The sequence below is a fragment of the Barbus barbus genome (genome assembly GCF_936440315.1).
Source record: "Barbus barbus genome assembly, chromosome: 11".
Classification (NCBI taxonomy): domain Eukaryota; kingdom Metazoa; phylum Chordata; class Actinopteri; order Cypriniformes; family Cyprinidae; genus Barbus; species Barbus barbus.
The window spans coordinates 25421568-25434445 of record NC_136739.1 but is presented as its reverse complement, the minus strand read 5'-3'; the positions used below and the strand labels follow the sequence as shown (position 1 = coordinate 25434445).

The 12878-nt window shown below is 34.8% G+C and overlaps 1 protein-coding gene across 4 annotated transcripts in view; it reads left to right on the top strand.

The window, feature by feature from the left end:
- Window positions 1-7193: 7193 nt before the first annotated feature.
- The window catches only part of LOC306877162 (zinc finger protein Helios-like), a 28065-nt gene continuing 22380 nt past the window's right edge, over window positions 7194-12878 (top strand). For 2 of the 4 annotated variants that reach the window (XM_079428725.1, XM_079428723.1), the window contains exons 1-2: window positions 8538-8916; window positions 11686-11734. In XM_079428725.1, the coding sequence (XP_079284851.1) occupies window positions 11701-11734 (34 nt within the window). In that variant the 5' untranslated portion in view covers window positions 8538-8916; window positions 11686-11700. Of the gene's footprint in view, window positions 7336-8537; window positions 8917-11685; window positions 11735-12878 lie in introns of those variants that run through there. The other 2 variants (XM_079428724.1, XM_079428726.1) reach the window with 2 other exon arrangements.

Sequence of the window (12878 nt, the reverse complement as noted above, 5' to 3'; positions counted from 1 at the left end):
TCACTGTTCTATACATCATTGTTCTTTGCTGTAACAAGGTTCTAACTTTTTGACTTATTGTAGGCACTTTTCCCTTTGGTGTCTCGTTTTATTATATGATTTTCAGACACATTTAGCCCTACCTCCACGCACAGACATTAGGGAACCTGGGATGAAGGAGGCTGCTGGGAAATACATATAGATCAATAAGGCAGACAGAGAGAATGTGTATGTCAGGATGCATGACAATTATGAACAAATCTCAATGTGAATTATTGTGCAATCCCTACGTTAAATAAGTTTCGTCTTTCTGTGCTTCGATACCTGGCTTCTCCTTTGAATTTGTGAACCGATGAGGGGAATTTTTTTTACATCAGCATATGTTGAATCTATATTTTGCTGAAAACAGAAAACATTCATTCACAAAACATAAAATTAAGCAGGGTTTATGTTATATTTTAAAAACTGACTGTGCATGCAATGTTTTGTCTCTTTTTCTCATCATGTCTATGGTTCAGTCGTCTTCTAAGAGGAGTAAGGGGGTCGAATAATTAAGTAATTTATCTGATGAAATCTTTTGGATGTGAGGAGATGGAGTCTGGAAAATGGGCTTATTACTTAACATGCTGTGTGGATATTGAATTTTGTTCAGCTGGAGGATCTGAAAGACCAATAGTGCCATCTACCAGCTACCAAAGGCTACAAATCCTTGTCCTAATGGAACTGTATAAGCATCCACTCTCCTTGAACATGGTGTTACAACATGAAAGTATGATGGATTAAACTGCCATGTTTAAATGCCATGATTTTGTTGAAAAACCTCACGTCTTCTCTCATGTTTTGGTAAAAGGCACATTGAAGGAATGTTCTCCAATCCAGAGGTTTTCAACCTAGGATAGGGGGCTGTAAGGGGGTGTTAGGAGATGGGGCGGGGGGGAAATTGTTGTGATGCCATGCTAAATAAAAAAATAATAAATAAAAAGGTATTAAACTTTTCTGCATCAGGAGCTGTACAACCCATAAAACCCAAGAGAAGCATCAATGGACTAAGTAAAGAAACCTCCTCTAGGAAAGCATGTTTTGATCACTATAAGTCTTTGAGAGCTATTTATGTACTTACAGGGAACATAATGACATGACACATGACGCAAAAACCACACTCAAAACCGAAAAGCGTATGTTCTGGAGTGGCTCAATCAAAAGCCTGGTCCACAATTCAATGTGAGTGTTTTTGTCTGGATTTTTTATCTTCAACCTGCTTGCATGAGAACTGTTTATAGCACTTCCAGACTAAAGTTATTCCACAGATGCTAAATTGGATTGAGGTCTGCGCTTTGACTGGGCCACTCCAGCACACACATATATTTTAGGTCATTGTCCCATTGGATGATGACTCATCCTCTAAATCCCAGTGATTTTGTGGATTTCAGTTGTCTTTCAGGATTTTGCTGTGCTCCATTCATCCTTTCATTTTTATGAGTTTTCCAGGACCTGCTGCAGAGAAACTCTACTAAAGAATAATGATGCTATCACAAAGCTGCACGGGTAATTGCACTTTGTTGTGTTGTTGTCTAACATAACACTTGAAACCTGAAAGTGTATATACTGTACACACTGTTTTTATATATATTTCTTAAATAAATGATTACTTTTATTCAACAAGGACATATTAAATTGAACAAAAGAGACAGGAAAGACGTTAGAAAATATTTCTTATTCAAATAAATGTTGTTCTTTTAAACTTACTAATCAAAGCACTTGTAAAACAAAAGTTTCAGAGCTTCCACAAAAAAAAATATTAGTCATATTTTTGTTTTTAGATTTCAATATTGATGATAATATGAAATATTTCTTGAGAATCAAGTCAGTATGTTAGAATGATTTCTGAAGAATCAGCAATGAAGACTGGAGTAATAGCTGCTGAAATTCAGCTTTGCCATTACAGGAATAAATTACATGTTCAAAGTATTACTGTTTTATTGTATTTTTGATCAAATAAATCCAGCCTTGGTGAGCATAAGAGACTTCTTTTAAAGACATGTACGACAACAAACTTGAATGGTAGTGTGTACATTCCTATTCTCTAAGTATTAGAGAAATACATCACAGTTTTTATACTACAGCCTAAGAAATACCAAAAAATATGATTAATACTTAACAGTTGTCATACTATTTATATGCTGTCACTAGGCAGTGAAATGCTTCCTATGTGCAACATTAATATGCTTGAGGTGTCTCATTTAGTCAAAAGCAGGAAATGGCTTTCTCCTGTGAAAGACCTTGGGTTGTGTTCCAGTCTTGGGTATGAAGATGTTTCCTGTTTTAAAGTGCATCAGTGACTGAGAGAAGCTGATATGCACCCTGCACGCTCTCACATGCTTTCAAACATTTTCACATCTATGGCCTCCATAGATCTCCATCCTCGGTGCAGGGCTGTGCAGATATCCAACCTCACTACATGTGATCTCAGTGTGGGTGTCTGAAACTCAAACCTATCTGAGGTTTTGCTTTGGTTCTCTTTCTGTGTGCAAAGAGCAAAAGTATCTGTGGTGAATTAATACAGGTTTATTATGTGTGTGTGTGCATGCTAAATGTGGCATAAACCTCACTTTTGGATATCTTCAGTTATATAAAACAACTTTAAACAAAAAATGCAAAACGTTGTCTTTAGGGTGGTTTGGGAGTGTACAGTATGCATGCTTGTGTATACATAGATGTGATTTGAGTCCATCAGAACAAGATACTGGAGCAAAACAGTAGCTCAAATGTAAAGAGCATAAGTGCAAAACATTAGAAAGAGTGCAGTGACAGTTGTTGTTCAACTATTTTTTTTTATGTGTGTGCGCTTTGGGGTACAGAGGGAACCGGGGGAGGTGAGTGAAAAAAAATAAAAAGGAAGAAAAAACATTCTCAATTAGAATATGAGGAAAACGAGGCCTGTGGTTTAGGCTGTTTTTCTAATCAGTGGTTTTGTGACACATTTTTTAAGCTTGAATTTGTGTTGCATGTTGTTAAACGTGCACGAGCATATGCCAGATGAAGATGAAACAAATTCCTTCGTTTCGGTTTAGAGGTAATGAGACTTGCTTCGCTTCTTGTCTGAAACCCAAGTTTCAAAAGTTTTTGCAACCCTGATAGTCAAGCTCAATCATATGATCCACACTTTTGTCAGATTTCCTTGGGTGTTTCATATTTTGAGACCTCTTATTCACGATATATCCTCCTCAACTTTGTTTTTAAAATGGAGAATAATTAAATGGCATTAGAAACATAAGGACTCATACCACAAAATAGTTCTGATTATTAAAAACAGAAGGGACCACCACGCTCATAGGGAATGCTGTAAAATCATCCGAGGGAATCGGTCGCCATAACTCTACCAGTGAACAGAGAAACCATATATATCTGTGACATTGTTCTGAATCATACTGAAGTCATAGGAGATGATTGTTCTGGAGAAATAGTTCATCCTAATCCAGACATCTTTTGGATTTATATTTCCTTTGTAAAATCCGTATTCTGTCATCTAACCCTGATAGATAGAGACAATAAAATCCTATTTTATCTATACGAGTTATGTTGAAGTGAATCTAGTTGAGAAAAATAGAGAGTACCCAAGAGTAACAGTATTGAAAGAAGTGAGATAAACTACAGCAGGAATGAACTGGAAAGTTTATTATTAAGCTGAAATGACTGATCGACTGGTAGTGAATTATGATTCCTTTTTTTTTTTTTTTTTGTGCCCAGTAGGAGTCCAAACTGTTACAATTATTGTACATTGAACATTTTGAGGAAGAGTAATAGACTCACGGGTCTATCATTTCATTGATTGTATATGTAGAGTACAAAGGGCTTAAAGGTCTCCTGTGCTAAAAGGCCCATTTGTGTGTGTGTGTGTGTGTGTGTGTGTGTGTGTGTGTGTGTGTGTGTCAAAACACACACACGCAACAGTATTTTCTCAAACACCTGCTGTTGCTATGCACTGCAAAATTTTCTTGCATTAATCTATTGGAGTGTAAGAACAAAATATCAATTTTGAGGTCATTTGATTTGCATTTTATGTGGCTAATTGCAATCCCTGAAAAGATCATACATTTGTCACACTTGTTTATGATTTTCACTTTTGTGTAAGGTGATTAAATCACCTTTTTTCAGTAATTATTGAATAAGTGAAAATATTTATGCACCCACACACTACAATAAAACAGATTTTTATTCTTAAACTTGTTTCGTAAATGTGATTAAATTGTAATTAATCTATATGTATCTGACACAATCAAAACAACTCCAGTCCATCAATAATGAAGCTAAAAGCTGCATGATTGTAAGCAACAAATCCATCATCAAGGTATCTTAACTTCAAACCAGTGCTTCTGGCCAAAACAGTCCACAATCCATAATAATGCTTCCTCCAGTGAAAAAGTCCATCTTGTTTCTCTTATGATGAGACAACTTATTTTACTGGAGAAAGCATTAGAATGGATGGAGGATTTGGTTTGAAGTTGAAACGTCTTAATGGTGAATTTGTTTCTTACAAACGTGCACACGTCAGAAGTCGTTAATTAATGAACTTTGGTTGTCTGGATGTTTTTATCAGCTGTTTTAACTTTCATTCTGACAACACCCATTCACTGCAGAGGATTCACTGGTGAGCAAGTGATGTAATGCTAAAGTTTACAGAATCTGTTTCAGTAAAGAAACAATCATCTGCATCTTAGATGTCCTGAGGGTAAGTCAATTTTCATTTTTGGGTGAACTATTCTTTTAAGGGGACCTTTTACCTTTAACCTAAGTGCAAGGAAAAACATGCAACCATTGTTTTATGTTTTTAATGTCTAACAAATACAGGGAAAAAAAAGAAATTCAACCCATATAACTATAAGAAGCATTGTTTAAGTTTATGTACAAAACACTTTACATACATTGGGTGAACCTCGTTACCCACGATTAACCAGCACAGGATGTACAATGAACTTCATGCTTCAGTTAGCACATTTGCTTTTCTATTGTCAATATGTGCCCTGACAATATGTGCAGTGTATTTCATATCATCAACTACATCTTTAAACCTCCTCCTAATTGAAATTATCTGCTTTATTTACTTATATTAGTTTTATGTTTTATTGTGTGTCTGATTTGTTTTCTCATTTCATAGTCTATTGTTTAACTTTACCAAGTTAAAGTTAAGTTGTTTTTGCCAAAAAAACTACTTTTTTTTTTCTCATGTTTAATGTGATTAGCCTTTAAATAAAATCTGTGGAATTTAATTTGAGTCATCTACTGAGTCCAGTTACAGCCTAAATTGTTCACTAACCTAAATGATGCTGACACTCACCTGAGAATCCTTGTTTGGGACTGAGCTTAAGTCTCTGGGAGACTGTCCGTTTTACTGGCACTGAATGTATTATGATCATATAGGACTGTGGAAACCATTACAGAATGAATGAGGTAATTCTTGGATGGCTGAAACCTAAAGAAGGTAGGGGAGAGGGTAGCAGAGGATGGGGTGGGGGGCGTCTAACGGTTTCCCCTCTACTTCAAACAATGCTCTATAAACCATGGAAAGTTAACCAGCAGCTTCTGAACAAAAGTAACTGATTGTTATCAGAGGATACTTCTACAAATCAGAGAGCTGATGTTAGTGTAAACAAACAAATGCAGCCTCAAAGAACACAGTTGAACATGTAAATGGTGACCTTATGAAATTGTTCAAAGCAAATCAACTTTTGTTCATTTTCCACAAGATTACTTTTATAAATATTTGTGGGTGAGAAATGATCTCAACCTAATTTTAGAATTGTTTGCCTAGTTGTTACTGTGGTAAACATATTTATTTGTTTATGCATGCATTTAATCAAATTGTTGATTTAAATTTTTTTGTGTGTGTGCAGTAACAAGAGAACAATTTCTTAAACCATTTTAAATGGTGGTCTATTTTTATAATTGTGTGTGTTTTTTGGGGGTTTTTTTATTATTAATTTGTTTCACCTTTTTTTTATTTAAATGTTGATTGTTTAACATTATTGATTAAACTATTTTTGTTTAAAACAAAAACTGCACAATTTTTAAACCATTTTAAGCCTTAGTTAAAAACTTGAGATGATCCAGGTGTTGAACAAGCATGTTTCAGTTCACATCACCAAACAGTCAAGGAAAGAGAACTTATAGTGAAATGGAAAAGCAATGCAGTTGGTATAAAATAAATGCAACCCTCTTAAAGCACCTCACTTACAGTAACACATTTTAATATCCGCATCTTCAATTTACTGTAAAAGAAACAATGAAAAATGGAAATGCACAACCTTTCATGACTAATATGACCTGCTTAATTTCCTTCTGTTACAAGCTATTCATCTCAGTGAAACATCTCAATGCCATTCTTATGCAGATCCTAAAGACCGCACTGATTCCCTCTCCAAGGTTGATAAAGAAAATGACAAGATCATTAATGGCAGTGGTTTCACTGACTGTATATGCTAGTTATACTGAAATTGCTGCTCATAGTTTTATTTATTTATTTTTTTTAAATAGAGATCTATCGTAGATTTTGATCTGATATGTATTGTATTGACATTAATTTTAATAATGTGTGATTTCCTCAGCATTTGCAAAAAGTACTTCACTGACATCACCAGCTCTCCACAGTACTGACAGGATTCCAACTAGGTCAGTGGTGTATTTCTCTCTCTGGTCAGTAGAGGGGGCCCGAGAGAAGAATTACTGTCATTTAAACTGGTTTAATTTTTTATTTTTTTTAACATAAAAATATATTTGCCTGTGATAACTGTGACTCATTTCTCACCTTCTTCTTTCCCATTAGAAAAGTGTAAAAATAAAAAAAAGATTTAAAACGAAAACTATGTGGCCTATATAGGCTAAGGAACCATTGAAGAGGCATATAAGGATGTGTAAGGGACAGCAGCACAGCAGTGGTCATTGCACGCTCTAGAATGCTTAAAAATAGACCAAATAATCGTAATAAAGGCTAATATTTTAACAATTAAAATACTTTGTTATAACATAAGTTGTGAATATATTATAACATGCCACGGAGTTTGGAATAACTGATTTAATTCCAGTTGCTCTTCTTTCTTGCGTTCCTATAGATATCTAAATAGTGGAGATCATGCCAAACGCATATTAAATGCACTGATAAGGCGTCTAATCGATTACCGAGTGGCACTGATAGATCCGTTTCTCTGAGTCAGCCGGTCGGTGCTGTCCGTTCTGAAGATGGAGGAAGCAGGCGAAGGGAATCACTAATGCTGCGCGTCCATCGCACTGCAGTGGATACACAGCATTTAGATGCTCCATATCAGACGAGATTGATGCGTGGCACCCCGTCTATTGATAAAGGTAAGCTAAAACGTCCGTTGCGAAAGTCAAGCTTTTCCTTTCTTTGTTTAAAGGGTTTATGCGTCTGTGTATTCTGTGTTTTGACAGGTCCAGGACACCTTATGGGGGAGTTTGACCCCACCTATTTAAGGGTTGAACCCCTCAAAACAGGTTAAAGAAAAAGGTGTGGGGTCTTAAAGTGTTTGTTCGTTTTACGTGTAAGTATAGGCTACTTACGTTTCTGCAGCGTTTTCAAACAAGGTTTTAGTAGCTGCTACCCAAAAAGTTACATTACAAGTTACAAGTGCGTACGTTACTACTCAGAGTGCGCTAAATGTATTGCTAGCAAACAGAAATGAACCTAGCCGCTAATTGGGGTAACGTTAACCATAGCAACAGGTGCTTAATTGCTTTCAGTCCCGCGTTAAACATAAATATTTCGTACATTGTCCGGCGACTGTAAAAGTAGGCTATTCGCAGTATATGAATTGTTTAAAATAAACATACGCCAGATCAATGTTAAAGCTTTTTTTTTGTTTTTTTTTTCTCAAACTTAATATAACGTTATATATATATATTGTTATATATTCGTGATAGGTAAATCTGTATACACATGATTAAATATGATAGTACTTTTTTTTTTTTTTTGGTAAAAAAAAACAACAGCGATCAAGTTGCAGTTATCTTTTTAAGTAAAAGCGATTTGCAAGTATAGGCTATATTTAGCGCTCTCAAACTAATAATCTAACTTTGTAGTTAACAAAAACGTTTTAAAATGCCTTTGAAACGCATGGGGAAAATAATCAGTTACATACTTTTAAGACCCCCTCCTCATTTTTTGAATAATTGACCCCCTAATCCCCCCATAATTCGCACTTTTATCAACATTTATGACTCTTGTTTGTAAATAAAGGATTCATTACCGCGTTTATTGCGCATTAGGAGAAGTCATGACGTCTCTGCCAAGATTATGCTTTTAAACTGATGAGAATTAGCCAACTATTGGTGTATGTGTCACATGAATACTGATACACTGAGATGCACATGAAGCATATAGAAAACACGCAACCAGTCATCCCACAACATTTGACGGAGTGTCAGACAGGTGGAAATATTGGGCTCTAAGCCTGTTGTAGGCAGTTCCCATCATTTCCTTATTTATGGCTTAATTCCCTTGGAACCGGTGGATCCAGTTGAGTATTCGCCTCAGCCTGACATCGATTGACCCAGGTGTTGAACAGGCACAGGTTTCACTTCACTGTCAAAGCAGTTTCAGATCAGAGGAAGAAATCTAATAGCGCTTAGACGCGTGTGAAATGGAAAAGCTGACGGGCTTGATCGGCGCAAAGGAAGTCACCGAAACATTCAAACCCAAGCTTGCTTCCTAACTTTTTTTCTTCTTTTTTTTTTCGTTTTGGTGTAAGATCGTCCCCTGTTTGTGACCAATATGAACTCCAGTTGAACATGACAGTCATCAGAGGACTTCATCATCACAGTAGAGACTGAAAAGCCTCTGTCGCTGGAAATAAACCGACTGCTTTTACGCAAGGATTTCTTTGGACACTTATTTGCGTTTTCACAGGGGGGAGACCAAACAAAAAGGTAAACGTTTCATTTTTTATTGTTAATAACTCGTAGAGTCTTGTGGTTCAATTAACGTCTGGAAAGGCGTTTTTCTATATTAATTACAATTTTTTTGCCATTGTGTATTAATACTGCCACATAGCTAAAGTGACACATGTATATAAAATCTTCATTAATATCCGTTTATGGGTCAATGATGTGACGCTCATTTTTGTCCGGATCTAATAACTTCATCAGCACTTCTCGAGTACATCCTCCATAATGAACATGTTTTCAGTGTCTTAATTAGTCATTTTGATATAAATATTTATATTTTTATCTGTATTGTTGTGGGGCTTGAAGTCATAAATGTCTAGAAAAAGTGTCATTACTGTTTTTGAAATTGTTGGTGTCATTAGCTTATTAGTATTTATTTATTTATTTATTAAAAACAGTCAATTTTGAGATCATTAATAAAAAAAAAAGTAATATTATTATTTCAAAAATTCAGTGTGGCATAACCAACATGCAGGAAGCCATTTTGTTTTCATGTGACAACCGTAAAACAGAGACCCCTGAAGACCCTCATGACTGTGATGATTTTTTTTTCTTCATATATTTTGACCTTTTTATGAAGATATTTTATTTTGTTTAGGTCAAATAGATTAACCCTAAAACACGTCTCGATGTTCCTCAAACATTTGATATTTTCTCTATTTTGACTTTAGTTTTAAATGTTATAAAAATGTCAGTGAAAATAATGATAATGTGGTGTACAAAAGTATTTGAGAAGTTCTTACTTGATGGTTATACCACATGACAATTTTTGAGTCATAAAATTGAATTCTTCATAGAAAATTATATTTATTTTTTAATGTGTAAAACCGGCACAAATCCAAAGATTACATTTCTAAGAAGAAAGTGCATGTGTTTTGCATTCAGTTTTGAACATTTCTCTTTTTTATCATTTCGGACATCTTTATTCATTATTGACCCATATAGCACATATAACTTCCATTAAATCTCAAAGGAGTTCAATTAGGAATTATTTTTTAACTAGGAAGGAGATATTACTTGTATGTCAACTGTTCATATTGAGGAATTAATAGGGGTCGGCAGTGTTATGCTGGGTGCCGTGATCAGTGTGTATGTTGGGGCCCCTGGAGAAGTGCGGCGCCATACATTAAGGCCAACTTCACTCCTAATGCTTTGCATGACATGTTGTTTAGTGCATTTAATTTCTTTTTCTAATCTGGTGGTATTTCCATATCAAGGAGCTGTAATTTGTGTCTTGTTTATTCCAGAAACTTTGATCTGGGTCAGAGTATCCAGGTGCACTTTTGTGTAATGTCAGATTATTTGTTATGATTTATGGAATTTCGTGGAAGATGGTTGTAGATTTTGTGTGATTCCTTACATTACGAGGGCTGATTGGGTAGCAAAAAGCGAACTTTATAGTTTACTGATTTATCAGTTTTTAATATTATATGTGCACATTATAGTTAATAATGCTTTTAAGACCGTACATTTCCACAGGTCATTATGTAAGAGTGCAGGGCAGCGAAATTATTTTATTATTCTATTAATCAAACAGTTATTTTCCGTCATGTGCATTTGCTTAGATTTTTTTTAATCATCTGCGATTTAATGAAGCACAACAGTGAATGTGTTTACTTAGTATTAAGCTACTTTGAGTTACTTGATATTAACTTAGTAGGTTTAGAAATACTATGTTTCAGCCAAATCTGTTTGTACAAATGTCAGTGCTTTATGAACTAAATCATAATTAGTTGTTAAACATTTTAAAGTTGTTTAATATTAAATATATATATATATATATATATATATATATATATACAAATCACGTTTATTTCCAAACCTGACCCAGTGTTTATCTGGCACTGTAAGGATTATTCGGGTCTAGGACAAGAGATTATATTTGTACAGATGTACATGGAACAATTTTTTTTGATTTTTTTTGTAAATGATTATTTCATATGACTGTGCACTAATATAAGCCTTAGATTTATTTTTTTAGTTTATTCAAATTAAAGCTGTATAAGTTATAGAATGTGTTATATCGTGGCGAAACATGTTTTTGACCAGCAGTGAGGCTGGTTTGAAATGATCTGATGGACGATATACATCAGATGAGGCATTACTGATTTTCGCAGCTTACTTGCTCTGTCCAAGCATTTACTTTTGGACTTATATTTCGATAGAAGGACTTGAAACTCAGTGAAAACATGGCAATTTTCACACTTTGCATCTTTTTTTGTCTAACCAGGAAGTTGTCACTTCCCTAATACTTCACAAGACAATATAAAAATGTTTTATATAAAATGCATTTAACTTTTTAGAGTACGCATGGCAGTAATAGACTGAACTGCATTCAGTTCAGAGGAGCTCAAATTTGTAACAGAAAAGTGCAACATTGAGGAGTCGTACATTTGTGTATTTCTGCACAGCAGCTTGTTTATGTTCCAGACATACTGGTTTGCTGATTTGGAAATGAAAAATGTATTACAAAAACTGTCGACATTGAATGCCTAGTGTTTGTAGTTTGGTGTTGTATAATTTAAGAGACAAAACTGAACTAAGCAGTTTAAATTTTAAAATAAAATTATTATATAATTTCTTGGTCACACATTTCTTTTTAAAATATCCTCTTGTTCTCTACATTAAATTTCACTAGATGTGAAAATGTTCACTGTAATTATTAAAAGAAACCTGTGCCAGTAATGTTTGTCAAATGTCCAAGTCATACAGAATCATTCATCTAATTTATAACTCATCTTGATTTTACAGTTCTGCCCCCTGAATATGGACATGGAGGCATCGAATGGCTACATTGCAAGTAAGTAAGGTTTTTTGCATATGGCCATATTCAAGAAATATATTTTTAACACATAAAAGCATGTTAAAAGGAATTTTTGAGGGGTTTTAGGCTTGCCAGGTTCATTCAAAAGTGTTTTTTAAACATTGTCTAGTAAAAAAAAAAAAAAAGTGTCTTCAGAGAGTGTTCTTTATGAATTATGTCTATTGCATGGATTTAGTTTTTTATTTGTTTATATATTTCCTCAGTGTTGCTTACTGTAGAATTCTTTTATAGGAGAGTAAATTGGAGACATTGAAATATAAATAATAGCACAGTAGTAGTTATACTGTAATCAATCAGAGCACATACAGACCTAAAATAGTCAAGCAGTTCCGTCATCACAGTGATTTTATCATGTCACCTGCTTCTCTCATGCTGGGTTTGTGTATAGCACACAGTTCATTAGGTTTAGACTTGAGCGTATTGGTAATTGTCAGTTTGCTCTGGCTTCTGAAAATGAGCTTCACATATTTGGATCAGGGTTTATCGAGGAATGCTTTCGGTTTGGATAGCCTGGTCATCTAAAAGCTTAACTTTTTTACATTGTAGACATAATTTGTTGCTTTATTTTGCATGTGTATTGATTTATTTTAGACATGCTATCTAAACCCAGCAGCACTGTGGGAGTTTTTCTGCAGCTGTAAAGCCAGTTCTGCTTTATGAATATGTGCAGTAGTCAAGCACACTTGCTGCCTCTAAGATCCCGTTCAAAAGCTAACTCTTGGCTCCTCTTGAGATATGTTATCTGGACGGAGCTTCAGTACCAGGTGCACAGTGGTACCTTCAAGCCCGTTAACTCCCCCGGCAGATTCCCTCAGATGGAACATGCTGATAAAACATCCCTCATCTAAAAATTCTTGCAGGTGTCTTGGAAAATGAATGGCTTACAGTTTAACTTGGTTCCATGCACTTTTAAAGGCTTTTTCCTTTCCTAAAGGGCTTGTTATATTTAAAAACATGATTGAATGCCGATCCACACCTTGTTTTTGAATAGCATTATCACATTTCAGAAAACGTAACTCTTTAGAGTAAAAGATTACTTTAAACTGTATCTCAGAAGTGTCAAAGGGTCTTCACAGCAATGTTTTGCTTATTTTCACATCATTTACACAGTTCCTTCCTT